This window comes from Triticum urartu, chromosome 4A (assembly GCF_056163025.1).
Source record: "Triticum urartu cultivar PI428250 chromosome 4A, HENAU_Tu73, whole genome shotgun sequence".
Lineage (NCBI taxonomy): Eukaryota > Viridiplantae > Streptophyta > Magnoliopsida > Poales > Poaceae > Triticum > Triticum urartu.
The window spans coordinates 10,821,080-10,847,022 of record NC_141876.1 but is presented as its reverse complement, the minus strand read 5'-3'; the positions used below and the strand labels follow the sequence as shown (position 1 = coordinate 10,847,022).

General features: G+C 47.4%; 3 protein-coding genes across 4 annotated transcripts; 2 read left to right on the top strand and 1 right to left on the bottom strand.

Moving 5' to 3' along the window:
- Positions 1-3,816: 3,816 nt before the first annotated feature.
- On the top strand, positions 3,817-9,588 carry LOC125529544 (E3 ubiquitin ligase PQT3-like). Of its 2 annotated transcripts, none has more exons than XM_087517460.1 (7): positions 3,817-3,969; positions 6,275-6,368; positions 6,520-6,660; positions 6,749-6,810; positions 7,201-7,590; positions 7,779-8,532; positions 8,729-9,588. In XM_087517460.1, exons 2-7 carry the CDS (start codon positions 6,292-6,294, stop codon positions 9,294-9,296), a joined length of 1,992 nt encoding a protein of 663 aa, XP_087373586.1. In that variant the 5' UTR covers positions 3,817-3,969; positions 6,275-6,291; the 3' UTR covers positions 9,297-9,588. The 2 variants fall into 2 exon arrangements, with proteins under 2 accessions (XP_087373586.1, XP_048549909.2); XM_048693952.2 differs by lacking the exon at positions 3,817-3,969 and adding an exon at positions 4,410-5,124.
- Positions 9,589-12,689: 3,101 nt separating this feature from the next.
- LOC147974406 (Lactoylglutathione lyase / glyoxalase I family protein) lies at positions 12,690-15,178 on the top strand. The gene is made up of 3 exons (XM_087517459.1): positions 12,690-13,132; positions 14,621-14,707; positions 14,941-15,178. The coding sequence occupies exons 1-2, from the start codon at positions 12,751-12,753 to the stop codon at positions 14,662-14,664; spliced, it is 426 nt and encodes a 141-aa protein (XP_087373585.1). The 5' UTR covers positions 12,690-12,750; the 3' UTR covers positions 14,665-14,707; positions 14,941-15,178.
- A 118-nt stretch (positions 15,179-15,296) lies between these two features.
- FDC1 (2Fe-2S ferredoxin-like superfamily protein) lies at positions 15,297-15,986 on the bottom strand. Its single transcript, XM_087517458.1, has one exon. The coding sequence runs from the start codon at positions 15,875-15,877 to the stop codon at positions 15,437-15,439; it is 441 nt and encodes a 146-aa protein (XP_087373584.1). The 5' UTR covers positions 15,878-15,986; the 3' UTR covers positions 15,297-15,436.
- Positions 15,987-25,943: the final 9,957 nt, after the last annotated feature.

Here is a 25,943-nt window from a genome sequence, read left to right as displayed (position 1 = left end):
GCGCCAAGTTCTTCTACACGAAAATGCCAAGTACCACTCATGTCGGCAAGAACCGCAAGTCGGACCCCGAACGATCGACGTCTCGTGGACCGTGTACAACTACCGTCACCCCGAAGACGTTGGGATCATCAAGTACCTCTCCGAACGAATGTGAACGACTACCGTCGCAAGAACGGGACCGGAAAGTCCGAAGACCCCAAGTACCACGACATCGATGACATGAACGTCTACGGAAACTTGTGCAACGATAAACATGTACCACTACCGCCGTCGCGAGAACGCCTACTTCCCTCTACGAACGAGAACCATCCCCTTTGCACGCTTCGAAGGTATAACCATCGAGACGACGCCCGTGAATGAACGCATGTGTGTTGTATGTTATGCTCGTGTTTGCATCGTGTCCGAGTTGTCTCTTTCTCGGTCCTCCTCGTTTGCCGCTAACCCGTGGGAACCCGGTAACCGGGAGCACCCCACCGTTCTTCGCACGACACGCTCCCGTCACACTTGTTCTTTTCCACCGGCATCTCAATCGAGTTTCCGGAACCGGAACATTGTCATGGTACCGTTTCCGTTATCGTCGCCGTGGCATCCTTTCTTTCCGCCACGATGACATATGCTCCATATAATGCTCTTATCAACATTTTCTTTAAAACTTGCATAAAACTTGCCCCATGTCATCCGCATCATAATAACAACAATTAAAATGATTAAAAGTGTTGTTAGCTTAAATTACTAAATGCACATGAGGAGTTTCCGGACTTGTTGTTTTGTGGTTCCGGCCTCATTTAAACTTGCCTAGTTAGATAGTTTCATTATGTTTCACCTCTTGCCATGTTTAACAACATTTAATATTGTTGGGTACCTAAACGAGAGAGAACTAAATAATTATTGTGGTGTCCGTCAATATGCAACTCGTTGCATATTGAGCTCCACTTAACTTGTAGTGTTGTTTGTGCACTTTGCCATGCCATGCTTCATTAAACCGGACATGCATCATAATTGTTTGTGCATCATGCCATGCTTATGTGGTGGTTGTTTACCATGATTGTTTGCTTCTTTCCGGTGTGGCTTCTTCGGGTTGGTTCCGATAACGTCGCGTTTGTGAGGACCCGTTCGTCTACGTCCATTTGTCTTCTTCATGGACTCGTTCTTCTTCCTTGCGGGATTTCAGGCAAGATGACCATACCCTCGAAATCACTTCTATCTTCGCTTGCTTAGTTGCTCGCTCTTTTGCTATGCCTATGCTGCGATACCTACCACTTGCTTATCATGCCTCCCATATTGTTGAACCAAGCCTCTAACCCACCTTGTCCTAGCAAACCGTTGTTTGGCTATGTTACCGCTTTGCTCAGCCCCTCTTATAGCGTTGTTAGTTGCAGGTGAAGATTGGAGCTTGTTCCATGTTTGGAACATGGATATTTTGTTGGGATGTCACAATATCTCTTATTTAATTAATGCATCTATATACTTGGTAAAGGGTGGAAGGCTCGGCCTTTTGCCTGGTGTTTTGTTCCACTCTTGCCGCCTTAGTTTCCGTCATATCGGTGTTATGTTCCCGGATTTTGCGTTCCTTACACGGTTGGGTAATAATGGGAACCCCTTGACAGTTCGCCTTGAATAAAACTCCTCCAGCATGGCCCAACATTGGTTTTACCATTCGCCACCTAGCCTTTTCTTTTCCTTGGGTTCTGCAAACTCAAGGGTCATCTTTATTTTAAACCCCCGGGCCAGTGCTCCTCTGAGTGTTGGTCCAACTGAGCGATGTCCGGAGCTACCAGGGGCAACTCTGGGCTGGCCCACCCGACGTCTGGCTCATCCGGTGTGCCCTGAGAACGAGATATGTGCAGCTCCTATCGGGATTTGTCGGCACATTTGGGTGGCTTTGCTGGTCTTGTTTTACCATTGCCGAAATGTCTTGTAACCGGGATTCCGAGTCTGATCGGGTCTTCCCGCTAGAAGGAATATCCTTCGTTGACCGTGAGAGCTTGTGATGGGCTAAGTTGGGATACCCCTGCAGGGATTTGAATTTTCGAAAGCCGTGCCCGCGGTTATGGGCAGATGGGAATTTGTTAATGTCCGGTTGTAGAAAAGCTGAAGTTGACCTTAATTAAAATGCATCAACCGTGTGTGTAACTGTGATGGTCTCTTTCCGGCGGAGTCCGGGAAGTGAACATGGTGTTGGAGTTATGCTTGACGTAGGTTGTTCTAGGATCACTTCTTGATCATACTTTTATCGACCGTGCCTTGCCTTCTCTTCTCGCTCTCTTTTGCGTATGTTAGCCACCATATATGCTAGTCGCTTGCTGCAGTTCCGCCTCATACCTTTTACCTTACCCATAAGCTTAAATAGTCTTGATCGTGAGGGTGCGAGATTGCTGAGTCCCCGTGACTCACAGATACTTCCAAAACCAGTTTGCAGGTGCCGATGAGTCCGTGCAGATGACGCAACCAAGCTCAGGAGGAGCTCGATGAAGATCTTGTCCTTTGTGTTGTTTTCGTTCTAGTTGATCAGTAGTGGAGCCCAGTTGGGGTCGATCGGGGACCTTGTCGCATTTGGGGTTCTTCTTTTATTTTGGTTCCGTAGTCGGACCTTGATTGTATTTGGATGTTGTAATGCTTTATTCCTGTAATTGTGTGAAGTGGCGATTGTAAGCCAACTATGTATCTTTTCCCTTATTGTATTACATGGGTTGTGTGAAGATTACCTCACTTGCGACATTGCTTTCAATGCGGTTATGCCTCTAAGTCGTGCTTCGACACGTGGGAGATATAGCCGCATCGAGGGCGTTACATACCCCCTCCCCAAACTTTGGTTATGAGCCTGTGGATCCACCCCCCCCTCTGCTTGTTTCCCAGACGACCGGTGACGGCTAGGGGATCCCGACGCCTCGATTCTGGCTAGTAGTTTAGGTTGGAGTTTTTTTTTTCTTACACGGCGTTCGGGCGGATCGAGGTGGTCTTTCGGGTCCCAACCCTCCTCGAGTTCATCCATTGTGATGGAGATGACGGAGCTCCAACGTAGATTCTCGTCGTCTCCTTTTGGCGGTGATGTCAGGATTTTCTCGTCGTGCGTGCGGGCCAGCAAGATTTTGTATCAGACGCTTTAGATCGATTAAAGGTTCAATTGTGATGATTGTGGCGCTATAGCGTTGCTCCATATGGGCACATGCATGAAGATTTTTCGACCGTGATCAACAAGGTCAAGTCAACTCCAATAGAGGAGCGGCAACAGCGCCACGTCGACAGATCGTTCTCGTTGCGTTAGTGGTCATTTGGTGGTGTAGTGTCCTCCATGCAACTTTTATCATGTCTAGGATGATTTTGTATTTCTTATGAACCTTTTCATAATAAACCCGACTGCTTTTTTGAAATTGGATACTAGCGTAAGATAAACACCAAAATTCAGTCGAATATGATACGACTCAAAAGGAAAGCGTGACCCACTCCGCGTCGGACGCATCGTATCCAGTGGGCGCGCGGGCGACTCTAAACCACCCGCCCCGCCGATTCCCCAAACCTAATTGCCACCCGCCCACTTATTCCCCAATCCCCAATCTTTGGCGGGCGGAACCCTAGGTGCGGCGCCCTCACAGACCGGGACTCTCCTCCGGTGGAATCGGTGGCCCCCTGCCTCCCCAAGACTCGACCAAATAGAAACATATTCAAATACGAGAAAAATACACGCCATAAATTATGTCACCGAAAAGCTCGAAGCTTCGCAACCAAGGAAAAGGAATGTGAGGAGGAAAAAGAAGGCGTGACCCACCCACGTCAAACGCATCATATCCAGCAGCGCGGCCACCTATACACCACCCGCCCCGCCCCATCCGATCCCTCACTCCCACCTCCCAAAACAAAATCCTGAATCGCCGACGGAACCCTAGCCGCAGAGCGACTTGCAGACCGGGGCGCCAACTCCGGCGGATTCGGCGGCTCGCTCCTTCCCCGCCGCCACACACGCTTCAGAAGGTTCGCGCCGCCCGACGTCCCCGCCCCCCATCACAACTTGTATTTTCTTGTGAACCTTTTTATGATTTATGTTTACGAAATCAACCCCCCTCCTCCCGGCCAGCCGCCACGGCCGCTTCGGAAGGTTGGCGCCGCTCATCGCCGTCCCCCTGTCCCACCTTACATTGTATGTTCACGCCACGTCGTATTTTCTTACGAATCTTTTAAATAGATATGAGTATTTTTCTTGGAAAAAAATATTGCCGCAAAACACCAAAAATTCAGTGGAATTTCTTACAAATTTAATAAATATGATAAAACTATATAGTACAGTACATGATGAATTATCTCTCACCGAAAGGCGGAGGCGTTTCCACCTCACGAGATTAAAGCCGGAAGCTTCGCGGCAAGGAAAAGGAAAAGGAAAAGGAAAACGCGGAGGAAACGGAAAGCGTATCCGGCGGGCGCGCGGGTGGGCGGCTATAAACCACCCGCCCCGCCCCCGCCGATTCCCCAATCCCAATCCCCACCCCGCCCGCCGATTCCCCAATCTTCGTCCGGCGGAACCCTAGCCCGCTCCGGCGCGACCTCCACGCCGGGACGCCTCCCTCCCATACGGCGGAATCGGCGGCCCGCTCCCTCCCCGGCGCCAAGCACGCTCCGGAAGGTCGCCCCCGCCGCCCGGCGTCACCCCCACCGTCCCCGTCCACACCGCCAGGATCCGCGCCGTGCCGTCCGAGGGATTCGACTCCGCGCCGCGCCGTCCGAGGAATTCGACTCCGCGCCGTCGCCAAGGGACCCGCCGCCGCCGCCGTCCGCGTCGGATCGGGCCCGATCTGTAACTTCGCCCGCCGTCTGCGGCTCTCCCTGTACTATTTGATCGCTAGATTGATCGATCTGTGAGAAGTCCTCCCCGGACCTCTCGCGAATTGTGTGTGTGCAAAGCGAGAGGCCCGGAGAGAGGGGCAGACAGACTCCGATTCATCACCATGGGTGTCTTGTATTACAAATATAAGAGTGCAAAGGAAACTTACCCTGTGACGTTGCCCTACTCGTTTATATCTGTGCCTGATCTCAAGCAGCTCATCTTGTCGAGTAACCGGCACGGCACCGGCCGTAGCCGCGGCCGCGGCCCCCGCGAGGATATCGCCCTCTCCAACGCCCAGACCGGCGAAGGTTCGTAGCGGATTTATTTAGGCCATGGTTGTTAAATCTGTACAGCAGTTGTGAATTTCTTGGAATTCGGGTGTAGCTTTGCCTTGCCCACGTAAATTATTTGATCTGATGGATTCACGCTGTACACGAGTTAGGTCTTGGTATCTGTAAATCCTGTATCAGGAGAAGTGCTGCTAGCTTTATTGCCAGTATCAATTAAGCTTAGTGCCTGCTGGTCCCTCATTGGTGGATATTTTTTACTGTTGTTGTAGCCTTTTAGGTCAAAATTCTTATTTGATAGGCATATCACCTAATTTACAATGAATTGCGAGCGAAAATACCAGGATAAGTGATATGTGAGTCCATCAGCAATTGCTCTAACCAATTTAGTTACGTACCTGGACGCCCTGCAAGATGCACATAACGCTAGTGAAATCTACAGATGCATCCTTCTGTTTGAGGATTCCTGTCTGCTTATCATAGTGTAGTGCGGGGTTTAAGTGCACAACTGAACTTTTAGCTTCGGACAAAGCAATGATGGATATTTCGTGTTGCTCTGGACGAAGCCTATACATTTTTGTTGCATTCCATGCTTTATCAATCAATGGTTTTATCTTCTTTGTGTTGTACTGTTTATTTTCATATATTAATGGTCAATTATGTTATGGATGTGTTCGCATAATGGTTGTGCGAATTGTTCAGCCCTCGAGCATGGTGGTCAATATTAATCTGTATCCTGCTGTATGTTTTATTATGTACTATGACTGTAATGGAGGTCACTTCATGATGTACTAGGACATATTATTGTTGTGCTCGGAGAGATGCTATACTTGTTCTTTAGCATGTCCTTGTGATATGCTTCTATAGCAATAGAGATCCCCTATACTATGGATAGTTCAATTCGCAAATCGTGATTGCGATTAATCCTCTTCTATTTCCCATCCTGCACATCTCAGTAGCTCGCAGTTTCCCAGTTCTCTCAACGTAAATTAACCTGTCATTTTGATTCTTGTGCTGTTATTTGAAGATCTTAGTTTCAATTTAAACATGCTAGTTTTATTGCATATTTTGGTTATACTGGAGAAGATTTTATTTCACACTTAAAAGCTAGAATGGTAATGTTTTAGTGAAATGCTCTGACATATTGTTTTGTGTTCTTATTTGAATGCAGAATATGCAGAGGATGCAATGATACCACAGAACGTAACTGTGCTTGTCCGCCGAACTGCCGGGCAAGAGTCGGAGAATATCGTCGTGGTCTCCTCGTAAGTCACTGTATCCTTGTCTGTACAGAGAAGTCGGGGGGGGGGGGGGGATGATTCTTAGTAGGAAATTTAAGGGATTGAACTGAGATTGCATGTGAAATTTAAGGAGTTGTTTTTTTTGCATATGCTAATATTGTACCACTAATTGCAGGCGGAAAGTAATAGAAGATGGTTCTATAGCTTCAAACAGATCAGTGGTTACTGAATCAGTCTCAAAATCTTGTTCCTCCGCAGAAGTGAAAGATGAAGATGCTGCAATCGCAGCTGTGATTGATGCGGCTGAGCTTAAATGGTTAGAATACAACATTTCCTTCTTGCATAAGTCAGCAGCTAGATTTTTTGGTACCTTTTCTAATGATCATACTCAATGGCGCATGCAGGGAAGAGCAGTCATTTAAGAGAGGACAAGCTCCTGGAAGGTTTACATCAGGACGCCATAATGGTAATGCAGAAATTCCCTGTCTTCAGTGTCATGTTCTTTTGAGTTATGATGCTAGCAGATAATCTGAAAAGATTCTCTTAAAGATCAAAGCCATTGTTAGGATGAAAAAGAGCGTGTAGGTGTTCAAGCTTTGTAGAGATCAGATTTATTTTCTTTTTGGTACGGTAGACCATGTTTCACTTGGATATTTTTTGGCAGTAACTAGACAATTGTTTCCAGCCAGTTAGACAGCTTTGAACTCTAGCAGATTTTTATACAAATTTTGACAGATTCATGTTGTTTTGTGAATATGTGAACTATACCACTGCACAATATGCTTGCGTTGTTCTGTGAATGTGTTCAGAATACTATTTAACATGTGCACTGTTTGTCAAATCTTTCAAATTGAAGGCCATGGATCATCAGAGAGGGAGGCACCTCCACCCGGCTATGTGTGCCGCAGCTGCGGGGTTGCAGGCCATTTCATTCAACATTGCCCACAGGAAAACCAGACGCCTCCACCTGGCTATACCTGCTACAGATGCCGGATTCCAGGGCATTTTATTCAGCATTGCCCAACCATTGGCGATTCCAAATTTGACAACTACAAAATGTCTCGTCCAGTTGCCCCGGTCGTATCTCCAAATCCGGCTGATGACATTCTATCTGCACTTGCCCCAGCTGCATCTGCGAGTGTAGTTGATGACTTGCCAGCAGAACTCCACTGCCAACTATGTAATAAGGTGATGGCAGATGCGGTGTTAACAAGCAAGTGCTGCTTTGTCAGTTTCTGTGATAAATGTAAGCGGTTCTCTTATATTCAGTCTGTATCTTTAGATGTCTTGCTCTGTGGTGAACCAGAGTTCAGATATTCGGAGTGTGCTTATGCTCCAACTTTTTTAGTTCTTCGCAGTAGTTTGTACCATCATTTTTGTGAGTTTATGCTGCTTGAAATTGAACGAGGAATAACCATCTGTTTCCCCCTCCAGGTATTCGAGATTACATTATTACACAATCGAAGTGCATTTGTGGAGTCAAGGTCCTTGCAGATTCCCTCATCCCCAACCCCACAGTTAGGAGCACAATCAGCAATTTGTTAGGTACAAGGACTTGCAGCACTGCCAGCGGTACAGGGAAGCACAGAAGTTCTTCAGGAAGCAACCCTGATCCCAAATCACAGAGCCACACCACCTCGGCTGCTTTGGAAAGGGACACAAAGCAATGTATGGACAACCAGCTATCGGCAGCTTCTCCCGACGCCCGCCTCCAGGTCGCCACAGAAGGTGATCAAGTCGACCGCCCTCAGAAGAATTCTGATCTGAAGAGCAACACTGAAGGCTCTGCAGGGCGTTCAGTAGAGAAAGCCGTACCTGGTGCTGACCTCCCCAAACTGAAGGATGTGAGCGAATCAACTTTGAAGAACGGTACTATTTCAGGGAGCTTGGAACCAAAAGTTGCTAGGCCTGATCAGTTGAAAAAGAAGCGGAAGAAGGCAGACTCATCTAAGGCTGTTCATCCAAACAATGCTGACTATGGTTACAACGTTCCATTTGACCCTGCATATTGTAACCCTTTCAATGGAGCATATCCCATGGGTCCATTTGGTGTACCTGATCCATACATGTACGGCTCAATGGGCATGCCCTATGGTGGTTTCCCGATGGGTCCATTTGGTATGAATCCCTACGGCAATATTCCGCCGCAGGCTCTTGCCATGCAAGGCTATCCGCCAAACTATCAAAGGTGTGTGTATTATCAAGTTGCAAACCTTGTTTCTTCATTTCTACCTATAGAAATGAACATAGACATAGACATAGACATAGACATAACTTGGTCAGTGGAACGATTTAGTTAAGCCCAGCTGTAGTCAATAGTCATTGTATCTTCTTCTGTCCATTTGAGTTTGAATATTAAACGTATTTCATTTATTTCCTTTTAGCTGGGAAAACCAGGCCGCGCTACACCGTGATGCCGAAGCTGCTGCACGCTCAAGGCAGGTCTCCCAGGGGAACGCTGAAGCTGCTGCACGTTCAAGGCAGACCGAGAGGCCAAATGGCTCTGGTGCTTGGCCCAGGCCATCAGATCGCAACCAGCGCATGGGCTCTCCTCAAGGCAGAGAGTTGAGGGACAGGCCCCAGTCAAGACCTGAACCATCAGAGCGCAACCAGCGCTTGGGTTCTCCTCGCGGCAGAGAGTCCAGAGACAGGTCCCGGTCTAGATCTAAACCATCAGAGCGCAGCCAGCGCTCGGTTTCTCCTCGCCGCAGAGAGTCGAGGGACAGGTCCCGGTCAAGACCGGCAAGGAGTAGTAGGGACCATGGGCGTTCCGACAGAGGTTCCAGTGACTACCACGAGGATCACCATGACAGGAAGAGAATGCGTGTCTCTTCTACCGTTGATGGTGATACAGAGAGCAGCCAGAGGTCCAGACACAGTTCTAGGAGCAGCCTCAGGCGCGACGACGCAAGCGACGATGAGCAGAATTTCAAGAGGAAGTGGGGACGATGAGCAGAATTTCAAGAGGAAGTGGGGACGATGATCACCGGTCGCCATGGATGGATGCAAGGTTCTGAATAAAGATGGAGGACTTGTTGCAGCATTGCTGATGTCCAATGCTTTGCTGATGAGACTTGTTTTACTAGTGATTGTATATGTCTCGGAAAGCAGAGGATAATTCCTCTTGCAGAATGTTAAACCATTATCATACCAGAGATTTGTAATATATATCTGAGAGTTCCCAGATCTCTTCCTCTGTAATGGAATGTTATTACCAAGATAAATGAAATTATCATCAGCTACATATCGAGTTGTTATATGCATTTCGGAAATGTGTGTCTTCCTATTTTATTTTTTGTATTTGAACCTTCTCATATGACCTAATAAATGAGTTGTTTTCCTATACATTGACTAGATTGCACATAAACCCAACTTATTTTTTAACTATTGCAAGGTGATCACATGTTATCTATTATCTTTTACAAGAGTATCAACAATCTCTATGGGTGGATCTCCACCCATCCAATACACACCTTACTTCTAGCTAGTTTGTAAATCATGAGCAGTACAATTAGTCTATTTAGGAGCATATGTTCAAATATAATATGCGGAAAATCACACGCAAGGTGATATATATCATCAAAAACTGCCGCCGATAGACCGAAAGAACGACCTCCATTCTTCATTGTCTCTATTACCTCGATGCTGTCGGAGTTCACCTCTATGCACACAACCATATATCCTCACTAGAGATTTACCTCTATGAACGGGATTGACCCTATATCTGGTGTGGACGAACTAGCCTTGGTGTCCCCAAGGGTGTGGGAAAAAAAAATCTCCTTATCATGTTCTTTTTCCGGCAATGTGTTTGCCGTCGACGAAGAACGTGTGGAGCTTCAATTAGGGCCAGATATAGGGCCATTTGGCGGAGTAGACGGCGACAACTCGTGTTTTGGTCTTCTAGCTTATCATTTTGACAAAGCACGACGTCAGGAAGCTATTGAGATCATGCCTCCCCGATTATGTCTAGACTCATTTGTGATGGTTGTTCAATCCCATTCGTTGCTTTCTTATCTAGGATGGCGATTTGATCCGACCAATGACTTCCATTTGATGTGTCAACAATGTTACTTTGACTTAATGGATGTTCCGGAGATCAAAATATAGCATCAAACTTTGCCCGTGGCGTGCCATTGGTAAGTGCATGAAAAGACAATATCGATATATCCGAGGACATGTATGTCATTGTTTGTTTTGTAAGCCTGGTCTCATAAAGGAAATTCTCCTCCTCCTCGGTCACACGTGTACATATGACTAGATTGCACATAAACCTAACATTATATTGCATACACGACCATAACATAACTTATAAAAGAAAGCACTCACTGAATTACTTACTGAGTCTCGTCTTTCTCTCGGCGTCGAGAATTTTTGACGTGTCCAAGTTGATCAGATGTTCGGCTTGCTTCTCCCCCACCCTCGCCTACGAAATGGATAACCCTTGCTGCCATAGCAGCAGGTAGCATTGATATACCAAGGACATGTGTGTTGTTGTCAATAAACTCAGACACATTCATTTTCCTTAGGGAGGTCACCGCCCATTGAAGAGGCTTCTTCCTCTCCGACGCATGTTGTTTTACCGGATCCTTGGCGTTGGTGAGCTGTTAATCTGCTAGATGGAGATGTCTTCATCCTCCCTTGAGTTGCCGGCCATCATCCACATCACCGGTGTTTGGCTGCGGGGTTCTTCTCAATGGTGTTTGGCAACGGCAAAGCTTCGAGGTGGAGCCGAGTTGGTTGTTCTCCCATCATTCGTTGGACGCGTGCCCCCCACATGTCCTCTACATGCATGGTTGAGTGGCACATGCAATATGGGGGCATTATTGTAATTTGGCCCTGCCGGGATATGGATCGGAGGGAGTAAACTTCTTTTAATTAATGACATGCCTTTAAAAAATGAAGACATTTTGCGTCGAACGACTTTCGGTTGGTCGCACATGACGCGTTGGATTAGATGCAATCCTATGGCAAACAATAGCACTTCCCCCACCTTATCCGCACCACATCCCGTTCTCCTCCTCTTCATCTTCTTATTTTCTACTGAATCCAGTGCAGCTCTGAACAACCCGTGTGGGCACCACAGGCGTCGCCACCGTGAGCCCTCTCTAGATGAATCCAAGCAGGGGGGGGGGGAGGGGGCGACCATGGCCTGCGAGCTCCCACACGACCATGTACTACAACCACCGCAGCCACGTACTGCAACCGTTGCGACCACGTGGTGGGGGCGGCGACAACGCCAACCGCGGTGACCGGAGATGCATGCCTTCGAACATCGACAACAATGCTGGAACCAACAGTGCAGATGCTACTACCAATGACGTAGGATGCTGGAACCAACGGTGTGTTTGTGCCGCCGAAGTTTGTACCAGGGTTCTTTTACTGGAACCAGCAACATGGATTGCTACAACCAGCAACGGTCGGTGGCGAGATGCAGCATTTGCGGTGCCCGTGAGCTAGGACGACGACAACCGTATGCCGCAACGTTTGCTGCAACCGGCGTCTCTGGTTGCTAGAACCGGTGATTCGGGATGCTGGAACCGGCGATATTGGGTGGTGGAATGATTTTTGGTGTTGTAACGGCGAGGTTGTTTTTGATGAGCCATCATTATTTTTTGGTACTATCGATTTTTTTCTACGTCCATTTATGACTTAGTGGAGATCCGCGACGTCGAGGATGACATTTCTTTGCTTTAATTGTGTCGATTATTGCTATTATCGGTGACGTGTTTCGTTACATCCATTCACGACAGCCATGGTGCTTTACAACTTAGCTGCGACTGGTGACGGCGAGGACAACATTTTTGCTGCAACTGTGTTGATTATTTGCTACTATTGGCGACGTGTTTGGTACATCCACTCACGACGGTCATGGTGCTTCAAGCGCGGTGGTGAGCGCGAACAAGATGCTGGTGGTGGGTCGCCTCAAATTCCGGCAACAAGATCTAGAAGGAGCGGGAGGGGCGGCACGGTCCTGCGACCGGGGGGAAGGGGGCTCGGTGTGCGCACCCGATGAGCTGCAGGTGCTGCGCGAGAGAAGACGCCGGGTGTTGCACGAGGAAAAAGATGTGGAGGTGAGTCATTTTTTTTTCTAGATCCAACGCACCAGATCACTGATATCTAACGGCCCGAGTGGTCGCCGCTCGGTTTTTTTGGGCCGATCGGCCGACCCCTATCACTGTATCACTGGCCTAACACTGCACGTGTTTGTTGACTGTTTGTAAGGCTGGTCTGGTAAACGAAATTCCCCTTCTCCTTCTCCTCCTGTCCTGCGGGTGACACGTGTGCGGTGCGCGAGAAGCCACGCAGAACGCGCGGCCGGCCGCGCGGCACGTTTTCTTGCCCCGTTCGCCGGCCGCTCCGCCCACTCCCGACTCCCACTCCCACTCCCACTTCCCGGACCGAGCCGATGGCGACGCTGCAGCTGAATCACATCGCGCGGGAGACCGGCGACGTGCGGGGCCTGGCCGCCTTCTACGAGGAGGTGCTGGGCTTCGAGCGCGTCCCGTCCCCGACCTACTCCGGCTTCCAGGTCGCCTGGCTCCGCCTCCCGGGCTCCCCCGACGTCGCGCTCCACATCATCGAGCGGGACCCGGCCGTCGCCGCCGCCGCCCCGGGGGCCGCGCAGGGGGGCGCCACGCCCGCGCAGCTGCCCAGGCGGCACCACCTGGCCTTCTCCGTGGCCGACTTCGACGGGTTCCTCACCGTGCTCAGGACCCGCGGCACCGAGCTGTTCGAGAAGTCCCAGCCCGACGGCCGCACGCGCCAGGTCTTCTTCTTGGACCCCGACGGTGAGTGAGGGACCCCTACCTTCTCGGATGCTTGCTAAATTCAACTTTTCTAGTGTCTCGACGACGTCTCTGTTGCTTGATCTATGCTTGCTCACTGTGCCATTTGCGTAATGTGTCTAATTGACGAAATTCCGAGAGAGATTCTTTAGTAGTAGAACTGCAAAACAGTCTGCAATTTAGGAGTGGCTTGAAACGGGAGGGTTATTCAGGTTGAATGATGGAGGAATGCCAGCCCGAACCTTGTTTGCTTCATCACAATCCATCACCTGTGCTGTTTGTGAACTTGCAGTGTCCTTGCGGTGATCTTCTTCAGGTAAATATCAGAGCTGTTGGGTTTATGCATGTTTATGTCCTTAGGATAACTTATGATAGGTAGTACTAGTGATGTTGGCTTATCATGTCAAGTTCTTGAAACGGGGCTAGTTCAGATATGTTTCTTATATACTGCCATTCAGTATGTGTGTTGCATGCTTGATTATGACCAGATCGGTCAGTTTGTAGTGCGATACTTGTTTGGTAAATGCTTTTGTTTCACTTTTCTAGTTGGGTTATGCTAAGCCGTCCTCCAAAAAGAAAGAAAAAGAAGGTTATCCTCTAATAGGGCTCTGAAAACGAGTTTTGCGCTATCGGTTCCAGCCAATTGATAGGAACTACATATCTTTACCATAAATACATGGCAAGCCATCCTTTAGGTTGATGATACATCTTAGCCAGAGGCAGACTGTATTTGCTTGTTCGTAAGTAGTGCTGCAATTGTATGTTTCCAACAGGAGACTGAAAATGGTAATTCGTTGTCCATAACTTTTTTTTTTGACTGGATTCGTTGTCCATAACTAGCTAGGGATTACTTTATCATGTGTTTAGGCTGCAGAGATAAAGTTGTGTGTTCTGGTTAGCAAAGCTGATTACGAGCCGACTGTCTGATACCTTTAAGCTTTCCAAACCTATGGGCTGTATATAATGGATTCTATCGATTGCTTTGCATATCGGACCATTCTTCGTAGTATCTAGTATGCCTAGATTTCCTTTTCCTTTTAACTTGGGACTGGTCTGTGAATCTTGTCGTACGCACTATCAAGTGTAATTGTACTCCCTCCGTCTTAAAATTCTTGTCTTAGATTCGTCTAGATACGGATGTATCTAATACTAAAACGTGACTTGATACATCCGTATTTAGACAAATCTAAGACAAGAATTTTGGGACGGAGGGAGTAATACAAAACGAAAGATGGCATCTGTCATGACTAATACCACGCTTTTAGATGCCAAATCCGAAGTTTATGAATTGTTACTCAGTCTGCAGTGAATTTCCTGTGTACTAGTAACGCTTTGTAATTCTGATATCTGAAACAAGAATTGTGAATTGACAAATGGACTGCATTTTCATCTGTCTTTTCATGCTTGCTGCGTATAATCTGTACTGCAGTCCATTCCAACAACATCCACACCTCAACCATCATTGACAGCTTGGTTCTGCCTCTACCGCAGGCAATGGTCTAGAAGTCACAAGCTCGAGCCCAGGCGATAAGTAAACTGCTGGGAGCAGGAAACACCTTCTACTTCTGCGACACCCATGTAAGTGGTAACTGATGTTGCAGTTGAGAATCCATTGCAAGCTGTGCCGGCGCCTACCATTTCCGAAACCAATTTCCCGAGCTTAAATTGCATCGGCGGTTTTTCGCAGCTGCCACGGCAAACAAGCAGGGAGCAGTTAGGCTGCTATGCTGAAGTGCTGTCAGTTTTTCTTTCTTGCACATGAGTACCGGTTACACTGATCCACATTATCTATTTTGCTTGTTTGGTTGCAGGTAGTGATGCCCACCTCGAGACTGAAGATGATGGAAGCTGCAGAATTTGAGGGAAAACATCCAGTGCCATGCGTTACTCCGAAATAAATAAGGACCTTACTACTTATATCTATCTGCTCCCCATGCCTGTAATCTGGATATGCATGTCTCTGGCTCAAGACTGAACTTGTGCTGTGTGTTAGAACATCAAGTTAAATTAGTACTACAAATGATGTGCTTCTTGCCCATCAAATCTTTCGATTCGCCTTCATATGAAATCTTTCGATTCGCTGATGTTCCGGTTATCGCTGAACCGATGTTTCAAGCATAACAAGCAGGAACGCAAAGATTGTTCAGGCAACAACTGAAGCAACTGATTATTAGGCAAAAAAAAAGGGCATCTTATTGTAATGGCTGGTGAAATACATTGTACAGAGCCTCGGAGCACATGAACTCTGCCGATCGACGCCGCGCGAGGTGGCCGGCGGCCGGCCGGCGTGAGGCGATGAGGGGTCGGTCAGTCGTTGGCGGTGGCGAGCTGGACCTGGAGCAGCTCGTCCTCGGGGATGACGCGGATGGTGCAGTCGGAGCGCGGGTAGGCGGCGCAGAGCAGCGCGTAGCCCTGCGCCACCACGTCGTCGCTGAGCATGCCGTCGCTCTGGTCCACCTTGCCGGACACCAGCCGCGCCGGGCAGGTCATGCACACCCCGAGCTTGCAGTCGTGCGGCACGTCCAGCCCCTCCTCCAGCGCCCGCTCCAGGATGTTCTCGTCCTCCTCCATCTCCACCACCCGCGACTCGCCGCCGTGCTCAATCGTCACCCGGTGCGCCCGCGGCGCCGCCGCCGTCAGCCGCACTTGCGGATGCTGACGGCCGAGCAGGACGGCGGCGCTGTGGCCGAGATGGAGGCGGGGGGAGGAGATGGGGGTGGCGAGGTGGAGCAGCGAAGCGGCGGCCATGGCGTGCCCGGCTCGGCGTTTGTGTGCGGTGCGCGGGGCAGGGCAGGTGGTGTGCTAGCTAGAGGATAAGGCGCTGTGCTGCTCTGCTGTGTTGTCTCGCTTTGCCTTGGTGTAATCACGGCCGCTCATTTACTTCCTCGATCCATTCTTACCCGCTAGATCCGCCTCATGGGAAATACATACATTTTATGTACCGAACTGCCTCCCCCATGTCAGCACCCGTTAATACCGCCGGGCGCCTCAAACCCCCGGGGCGGACGGCCCGGTCACAAAAATACAATCCAGACGGGCCTCAAACGTCTGATCTGACAGATATCCCTCGTCATCCAACCAAAATATAGGATGTCCGGGCGCATCTGTCACGTCGGACTAACAATGGAACTTCACACGAAACCGTCCGGAAATCTGGTGGTTCAACGGACGTCTCCTTCGGTGGGGGTGTGAACGTCGCGTGGCGCCGCTCCAGCTCATCGCCCAAGCCGCTATTTAAGCCAGCTGGCGTCCCCCAACCCTAGCCACATCCACCTTCCCCCTCTCCGCGCCGTCAGCCAGAGCCCATCTACCACCTCTCTCCTGCTCTGCCGCTCTTCCCACGCCCTCCGGCTTCGCCATGGTTTGACAAAGGAAGACCACCTATGCTATGCTCACGCCGGAGCACCAGTTCTAGATTGAGCAGGGGATCCGGGTGATCCGTGCCGCATGTATCGCGGCCGACTTGCCTCTGGACTCGCCGAAGCAAGAGGATGAGGAGCAGCCGGAGGAGGAGGAGGAGGAGGAGGAGGAGGAGGAGGAGGAGGAGGTGGCTTCGATGGGGGTGGCGGATGCGGAGGAGGTGGGCAGTCGAAGGAGGGGGAGCTGGCGTCGCGTCCGGCTCCGGGCTTCAACATGTAGGATGCGAAGGCAGAGTTCGTGGTCGCCCAAGCGGCCGAGATGGCGGAGCAGCAGGCCATCCTGGAGTCCATCCATCATGAGGCCTATGTGGAAGCCAACCGGCAGTTCATCCGGCAGGAATGGGCAGCGACCGACACGCTCTTCGATGAGGTCGACGAGGAGATGGATGCGGAGGTCGGCGCGGAGGAACTAGAGGAGCCGGAGCTGCGGCTGCCTCTCATGTACCCGGAGTCGAGCACGGAGATAATGGACATCTCCGACGAGGATTAGGGCAATATAGGTTACTTGATCTACGTAGTACATGGATTTCATCGTTTGCATGCTTTTGTATGGATTTAAGGTTTCTACTATGAGATACCTGATGCAGAGACGCACATTTAAGGCGTGACCGGTCACTATCCGTGAAAAAGGTAAGAAATGTATGTTAGTCAAAATATATATTTTACTTCACGTAAAATTACAAACATAAATATATAGCACAAAATATACTCATAAATGTAAATTTTGTGGTTTCCCAATTCACGTCTTACTGTTCTTGTACCAATTTTGGTATAGTAAATCAATATAAACGTAATTATTCGTATACCAAACATAATTTCTAAATGATACGACTTAAGAAAATCTTGGGTGTCAAATAGCTTATTCTATACCCTAGGCGATGAATGGCATTACTATTAATGTACTTGCTGTTACTCTTTTGAACCAACACTCATTTTCATACCACTCAAATAATTTATCCATAGGTAAACATGTATCCGCTTCATATCCAACAATGTGAAACTAAAATAAAAATATCCGATTCACGCGCTGTTCTCATTTCAAAGCATCCAGGTGCACAAGTCAGCTCTCGTGGCTGAATGTTCTTGATCGAGATCCCGTCACTGTTCCCTCGGTGCAAGTTTGCTTCTCTAGCGTCGGCTGTCAATAACAAAGTGGCCAACGAGAGCTCTACTCCAAGAAAAGTAGTGAGCTCGCTCCTTGGCTGTCACCGATGGAGCCAAGCTCTGCTACGGCTAGTCTTGCCCCCAAGTCGCTGCCACGCCTTCTTGCGCCAACACCGACCAGGTTCGTCCGATTCCGAGCTCAATGGACCCATGAGCACTCTGACCCGACCTTTCGCCGGAAGATGGAGGAACCGGCCGCCCCTTTTCAGGTCGGCATGCCCGGTAGGCGGTAGCAAGACAGGGACACGGACGACTCGCAACCTTACCTTACCTAGCCGCGCGGATACTCTCGCCGTCTTGCATGCGTTGAAGAATCAAAACTCAATCAGCTGTCGCGCACCATGTTGCCGGCATCTATTCCAGCCACCTTGTTGTCACTCTGGCCGCGGCACGGGCGTTGTGTGGCGTCGGCGGGGAGGGAGCATACAGAAGCCGACGCCTCTGCTTGACGACCCCGACGACTGGACTCGATCGGCGGAGCTTTCTCGACGATTTCTCTCCGTTGTCGTCGGCGTCGACTCTGCATGCAGAAAAGCGCGCGAGCGCGGCAGTGCAGCAACGAGGAAACGGGGGCTTGCTTTGTTCGGAGCGAGCCGGCCGGCGGCTGGCATCGGCGGGGACAGCACGAGAGCAAGACTCTTCGTGCATGGAAGAAAACCAACAATATCGTGGATGTGATAAGGGCCGGCCCTAGCAACGAGGTACCATGGACCTAACAGCTATAACAAAGTAACGTAAATATTTTCATTGACATACATTGCATATCATGAAAGTTATTCTAATGACATAAACATAAAAAAATATACCTTTAATTGGAAAATAGCCTTAATACACTATACATATGTGATTACATGATGACAATAATGATTATAAGATGAAAAACTCTACCCTTCACCCGGCTGATGCGTCCACCACCTGCATAGCCGTCAGATCAATCCTGGTCGAGCGCTCATGCTGGCCACAAGTCCCACGCATCCAATTTTTTTTTCGCAACAACGATCTTGTTTCAGAAAGAAAAGAAGGGTTCTATGGCGAAGGTTTTTTTCCCCTGCAAACAGGGGTCTTGTTTCAGAATGTTTATGCAACAGAGGTCTTATTACAGAAAAAAAACTGGTTCAATGATGATGTTTTCTTTCTGCAACATTGGTCTTGTTTCAAAAACATAACCTCGGTTGCAGAAAGATGCTAGCATAGGAGAGAAGTGCCCGATGGCTGTTTCCAGCAGCATGGGCGCCGGTCTCAATAAACTTATCATCTGGCGGACGCGTAACATTGCCTTTATAAGATACATGCCTTTGAAATGGAATCTTAATTAACTATCAGTGGTGTGAAGCAGCTTAGCCCCGGGGAGCTAAAGGTTATACCTTTGTAAGCAAACTGTGGGAAGCCGGGGACGTAAGCGAATTCGTTGCAATAGCCACCAATCTGGCGAGCGGTTTCGCCACGCCGAGCTCGGGGAACCGGATTCGCCCGACCCGATGCGCCCATCGAGCCGAAGCGAGAGCTCGATCAAAGAACCTTTATAGATCCCCATCATCCTCAGGTTCTGGATACACAGGGAGAAGGGAATCTTCCTGCTCGAATGGAAGATTTTCGAATGAGAGGGGAGAAATCAATCACATGTGTCAGCGGATCGAGCTATCGCCATGAGCGGATACGGATATGGTTTGGATAGCCCAACCATCTGGGTTGCCAACTACGGATTATCGGGTTAATTCGATTTGTGGGTGGTCGGAGTGGGGATAGCATTTCTCTTCTGCATGTCTATGTAGTTTTGCAAAACCCAAACACTTCAGAGATAGATATAGAGGTAGGAATTTGTCGAACGAACCACACTCCTTCGTAGACTTCAGGAGTCCATTGATGAACCAGCTTGGTATCTCTCTTCTGTGTAGAAAACCAATCACAAGTCCCTCCTTCTTGTAAAAGGAAGGTTCTATACTTCTGGTTATACCAGCTATCTTAACAGTGCTGACTAAAAAACAACTATTGAATAAATATAACGTGGTGAAGTGGTGGTAGGGGGGGGGGGCAAATGCCCCGTGTCCATCCCATAGTATTGATGTTATGTTAGGGCATCTCCAGCGTTGACCAGTAAATGAACACCGTAAATGTTTGTTTTTATTTTCGGACGTGGTCCTCGGACATGATGCAGGAGGGACATTCAATGCTATTCACAAATTAATTCAGTTGGAAGGAGGGAGAGTAGAGGGGGATTATGCATGTGGTGGGATATTGTGGTGTGTTGTTCGGTAGGGAGGAGAAGGGGATAATGCATGTGAAGAGAAAGAAAAGAGAGGAGAACCACGTGGGGGCTTTTTCTTGGTGAATTGCATGTCTGAACTCTCGCATAGCTCTCGCAGTTCAGTTCCAATTTACAGGAAAACGGACGTTCGGACCACTTTGTGGACCGATAGGGTCCCAACTGGATGACAAAAGGTAACACAAGTGGGCCGAACACCACAGTCTGGACATATACCCGAGCTTGAGGGTCTCCTTTAAAGATGCCATTATGTATATAATACTCCCTCCATTCCTAAATATAAGTCTTTTTAGAGATTTCAGTACGGATTACATACGGATATATATAGACATATTTTAGAGTGTAGATTCACTTATTTTGCTTCGTATATAGTCCATATTAGAAGAGAACGGACGTCTGTCTCTCGGCTTCCATGGAGGCCTTTTTTTGAAAAAAACAAAATTTAAACCTTTTGGTTTAAAAAGAATCTGAAAAAAATGTGCAAGTAAACAAGGATGTTATGTGTATGTGTGTAAAATTTCAAGATAAAACACGTTGAAATGTGACTTGTACAAAAAAGACAAATTCATGACATGATAGGATGAATAGTATCATGTGTTAAAAAGCTCCAGATTTATCTTTTTTGCAAGACCGTATTCAACGTATTTTCCCCTGAAAAATTACACACGTGTGTTATGCCTTCAAGTATATCTGTGTTTCTTTTTTCAGAATTTTTTGAAACATAGAAAATGTGAAATTTGATGAAATTTGAATTTTTCAAAATCGAGCTCCATGGAGCTCGACCTCCAAAGACACTATTCGATATTGAAATCTCTAAAAAGACTTATATTTAGGAACGGATGGAGTATTTCTTATAATTTATTTAGGTATGTATATGTATTGGATCCTTATTTGAGATGGGCCTTGGACCGTCGCACCTTTGCCATGGCCTAGGGCTGACACTAGATGTGATGCTTGTCGCTACCAGCGCTGGAATTCTTTCTAATCTTTTTTTTTGCGAATATTCTTTCTAATCTTTGAGATTGAAGAATCATTTTTTTTCTATGTAAAATAAAAGATTCATCTATTTAGCGGTAGATAAATCTTCTGTGTTTTTTTTCTTCTTCTTCTGATTCAGCAGATATTTCACAAAACGGATTTTATATGGATCCTCATAAGTGATCACTTCTTGCATGAATTACTAAGGATCTAGCAAGTCCAACATCGAAATTTTTGTAGTTTCGTTAATTTTTTTGAGAAATAGTACTTCCTCCGTTTCAAATTATTCATCGCAGAAATGAATGTATCTAAAACTAAAATACATCTAAATACATCCATAGTTGCGACAAGTAATTCAGAACGGAAGGAGTATTAATCAGCGAACGGTCTGATTTTTGGGACACCACCGAACGCTTCGTTTGCCGTTCGAATTGCATTTGACGCCCCTGCGCAAGCCCACCTTTCCAACTGTTCTTTTCACCAGCCCTTACGGTTTTTTAATTAACGAGAAAGCTGACCACCTGTCGACTGGACGTTAGGGACAAGCACGAACGAGTCCTGCGTCGTCAGATAGGAAATGAGCGGCTCGCGATCCACCTTATCCCTTCCTCCTTTCTCTCCCCGACGGCGCCCAATCTCCTTCCTCCTGCGCCAGGTGGCCAAGGAGAGCTACCAGGCGCGAGACCAAATGTAGCAGCAGCTCCTTGTGGCGGCCAAGCAGGCGGCGGCGCTAGCAGCGACGGCGCTGGCGCTGGGTACGTCGAGCGTCACCGACTTGGACTGTAGCCTCCTGTCGTCCCCGACGAACCCTTCTTCGACCCTATCACCTCCTTCGACCGGTGCTGCTGCGTCGGCGGCAAGCTCAGCCGCGCCAGCCCGCCCCCGCCAGCCAAGCAGCAGCTGCAGCAGCAGTGCGGCGCCGACGCGATTCTCGACATGCTCGCCGCGAAGACGCCGCTGCCATCGAGGGACCGGCTGCTGCACTTTGCACATGCTTCCGCTGCTGCTGCTGTAGTCTCTGTTGTAGTACGTGTATGCTGTGAATTATGGAGCAGAGATGATGTCTTCACGCCTTGGTAGCCGATACAAGGTCTCAACCACATTTTGGCTGCTTAACCGAAGTTACAGGGCTGAATTTGGTGGCTTACATCGGCAGCCCACGGCTCTACTCTGTTAGCTTCGGTTCAGTAACTTCAGTTCTGTAAGAACTTGCCAAGCCATTTTTACATGTATTTTCTTCCCAAAGAATATCACAGAATTGAATGAATGAACTCCTTCATGGTGTATCTCAATCTATAAATTTTTATAGTATGATTATTCTATGGAACTAGATCATTGATGGCGCGCGTTGCCGCGCCCGTCCATTTTATCAATAGAGTGGTAGGGGTTTCAATAATATATATGACACAACAAAACATGGTACTCCCTCCAATCCAAATTAATTGACACTTATTTAAACCAGCATCGATAAACACTATCCAAATCATGAACCCTCAAACTAAAAGAAGGTACCCAACTGATTATTGTACATGTTCATTCATTATTTATGATACTGAGTAAGCATGATTTTTATCTCCTCACAAGTTAATTAGTGGATACTTCTAAACATAGCTTTACTATGTTAGAAAAGGTAATATATATTTCATCAAAAATCATTGATAATATAAGACATAAATTTAATTCATCAAACAATCATTGATAATAATATAAATTGCAATATAAGACAGACATTTAATTAGGAAATGTATACCAAATTCTTTGTCATCTTGTTTTTAAGGTCTTGCAAGGTGAGCACAAGAAACACACAAAATATTTCAATTAAGTGTGGTGTTAGCATTGTTTACTAAATTATAAAGTCACCCAAAACCATTCAAGTATTGAATTACACAACGATGTTTGCTGATCCCAAAGAACCAAAAAAGAAAGGCCTTCCAGTCAAAATGATGCCTGCATTCAGGTTCGTGCACTTTGAATCAAAGTCAAGCTGCATAGGTGTTGGGGAACGTAGTAATTTCAAAAAAATTCCTACGCACACGCAAGACCATGGTGATGCATAGCAACGAGAGGGGAGAGTGTGATCTACGTACCCTTGTAGATCGACAACGGAAGCGTTAACTTGGTTCATGTAGTCGTACGTCTTCACGGCCCGACCGATCAAGCACCGAAACTACGGCACCTCCGAGTTCTAGCACACGTTCAGCTCGATGACGATCCCCGGACTCCGATCCAGCAAAGTGTCGGGGAAGAGTTCCGTCAGCATGACGGCGTGGTGACGATCTTGATGTACTACTGTCGCAGGGCTTCGCCTAAGCACCGCTACAATATTATCGAGGACTATGGTGGAAGGGGGCACCGCACACGGCTAAGATTATGATCACCTGGATCAACTTGTGTGTCTAGGGGGTGCCCCTGCCTCCGTATAAAAAGGGTCAAGGGAGGGGGGCCGGCCGACCAGGAGAGGCGCGCTAGGAGGAGTCCTACTCCCTCCGGGAGTAGGACTCCCCCCCTTTCCTAGTTGGAATAGGATTCACGGAGGGGGGGGGGGGGGGGGGGGGAAGAGGAGAGAGAGGAGGAAGGGGGGCCGGCCCCCTCTCCTTGTCCTATTCGGACCAAAGGGGGGAGGGGCGCGCGACCCATCTCTGGCCACCTCTCCTCTCTTCCACTAAGGCCCACTAAGGCCCATATACCTCCCGGGGGGTTCCGGTAACCTCCCGGTACTCCGGTAAAATCCCGATTTCACCCGGAACACTTCCGATATCCAAACATAGGCTTTCAATATATCAATCTTTATGTCTCGACCATTTCGAGACTCCTCGTCATGTCCGTGATCACATCCGGGACTCCGAACAACCTTCGGTACATCAAAATGCACAAACTCATAATGTAATTGTCATCGTAACCTTAAGCGTGCGGACCCTACGGGTTCGAGAACAATGTAGACATGACCGGGACACGTCTCCGGTCAATAACCAATAGCGGAACCTGGATGCTCATATTGGTTCCTACATATTCTATGAAGATTTTTTATCGGTCAGACCGCATAACAACATACGTTGTTCCCTTTGTCATCGGTATGTTACTTGCCCGAGATTCGATCGTCGGTATCCTATACCTAGTTCAATCTCATTACCGGCAAGTCTCTTTACTCGTTCTGTAATACATCATCCCGCAACTAACTCATTAGTTGCAATGCTTGCAAGGCTTAAGTGATGTGCATTACCGAGAGGGCCCAGAGATACCTCTCCGACAATCGGAGTGACAAATCCTAATCTCGAAATACGCCAACCCAACATGTACCTTTGGAGACACCTGTAGAGCTCCTTTATAATCACCCAGTTACGTTGTGACGTTTGGTAGCACACAAATTGTTTCTCCGATAAACGGGAGTTGCATAATCTCATAGTCATAGGAACATGTATAAGTCATGAAGAAAGCAATAGCAACAAACTAAACGATCAAGTGCTAAGCTAACGGAATGGGTCAAGTCAATCAGATCATTCATCTAATGATGTGATCCCATTAATCAAATAACAACTCTTTGTCTATGGTTAGGAAACATAACCATCTTTGATTAATGAGCTAGTCAAGTAGAGGCATACTAGTGACACTCTGTTTGTCTATGTATTCACACATGTATTATGTTTCCGGTTAATACAATTCTAGCATGAATAATAAACATTTATCATGATATAAGGAAATAAATAATAACTTTATTATTGCCTCTAGGGCATATTTCCTTCAGTCTCCCACTTGCACTAGAGTCAATAATCTAGATCACATCGCCATGTGATTTAACATCAATAGTTCACATCTTTATGTGATTGGTTCACATCTCCATGTGACTAACACCCAAAGGGTTTACTAGATTCAATAATCTAGTTCACATCGCTATGTGATTAAGACCCAAAAAGTGATCATGTTTTGCTTGTGAGAGAAGTTTAGTCAACAGGTCTGCCACATTCAGATCTGCATGTATTTTGCAAATTTCTATGTCAACAATGCTCTGCATGGAGCTACTCTAACTAATTGCTCCCACTTTCAATATGTATCCAGATTGAGACTTAGAGTCATCTGGATCAGTGTCAAAACTTGCATCGACGTAACCCTTTACGACGAACCTTTTGTCACCTCCGTAATCGAGAAACATATCCTTATTCCAGTAAGGATAATTTTGACCGTTGTCCATTGATCTACTCCTAGATCACTATTGTACTCCCTCTCTTAACACAGTGTATGGTATACAATAGATCTGGTATACAACATGGCATACTTTATAGAACCTATGACTGAGGCATAAGGAATGATTTTCATTCTCTTTCTATCTTCTGCCGTGGTCGGGCTTTGAGTCTTACTCAACTTCACACCTTGTAACACAGGCAAGAACTCTTTCTTTGACTGCTCCATTTTGAACTACTTCAAAATCTTGTCAAGGTTTGTACTTATTGAAAAAACTTATCAAGCGTCTTGATCTATCTCTATAGATCTTGATGCTCAATATGTAAGCAGCTTTACCGAGGTCTTTCTTTGAAAAACTCCTTTCAAACACTCCTTTATGCTTTGCAGAATAATTCTACATTATCTCTGATCAACAATATGTCATTCACATATACTTATCAGAAATGCTATAGTGCTCCCACTCACTTTCTAAAATACAGGCTTCACCGCAAGTCTGTATAAAACTATATGCTTTGATCAACTTATCAAAGTGTATATTCCAACTCCGAGATGCTTGCACCAGTCCATAAATGGATCGCTGGAGCTTGCATATTTTGTTAGCACCTTTAGGATTGACAAAACCTTCTTGTTGCATCACATACAACTCTTCTTTAATAAATCCATTAAGGAATGCAGTTTTGTTTATCCATTTGCCAGATTTCATAAAATGCGGCAATTGCTAACATGATTCGGACAGACTTAAGCATAGATACGAGTGAGAAACTCTCATCGTAGTCAACACCTTGAACTTGTCGAAAACTTTTGCGACAATTCT

Excerpts from the sequence above, each read along its gene's own strand:
- LOC125529544 (XM_048693952.2), top strand. The coding sequence starts at position 4,938 with ATGGGTGTCTTGTATTACAAATATAAGAGTGCAAAGGAAACTTACCCT. Across the intron at positions 6,811-7,200 it reads TACATCAGGACGCCATAATG|GCCATGGATCATCAGAGAGG; the intron begins GTAATGCAGAAA and ends TTCAAATTGAAG. Across the intron at positions 8,533-8,728 it reads TATCCGCCAAACTATCAAAG|CTGGGAAAACCAGGCCGCGC; the intron begins GTGTGTGTATTA and ends ATTTCCTTTTAG.
- FDC1 (XM_087517458.1), bottom strand. The coding sequence starts at position 15,877 with ATGGCCGCCGCTTCGCTGCTCCACCTCGCCACCCCCATCTCCTCCCCC.
- LOC147974406 (XM_087517459.1), top strand. The coding sequence starts at position 12,751 with ATGGCGACGCTGCAGCTGAATCACATCGCGCGGGAGACCGGCGACGTG. Across the intron at positions 13,133-14,620 it reads CTTCTTCTTGGACCCCGACG|GCAATGGTCTAGAAGTCACA; the intron begins GTGAGTGAGGGA and ends CCTCTACCGCAG.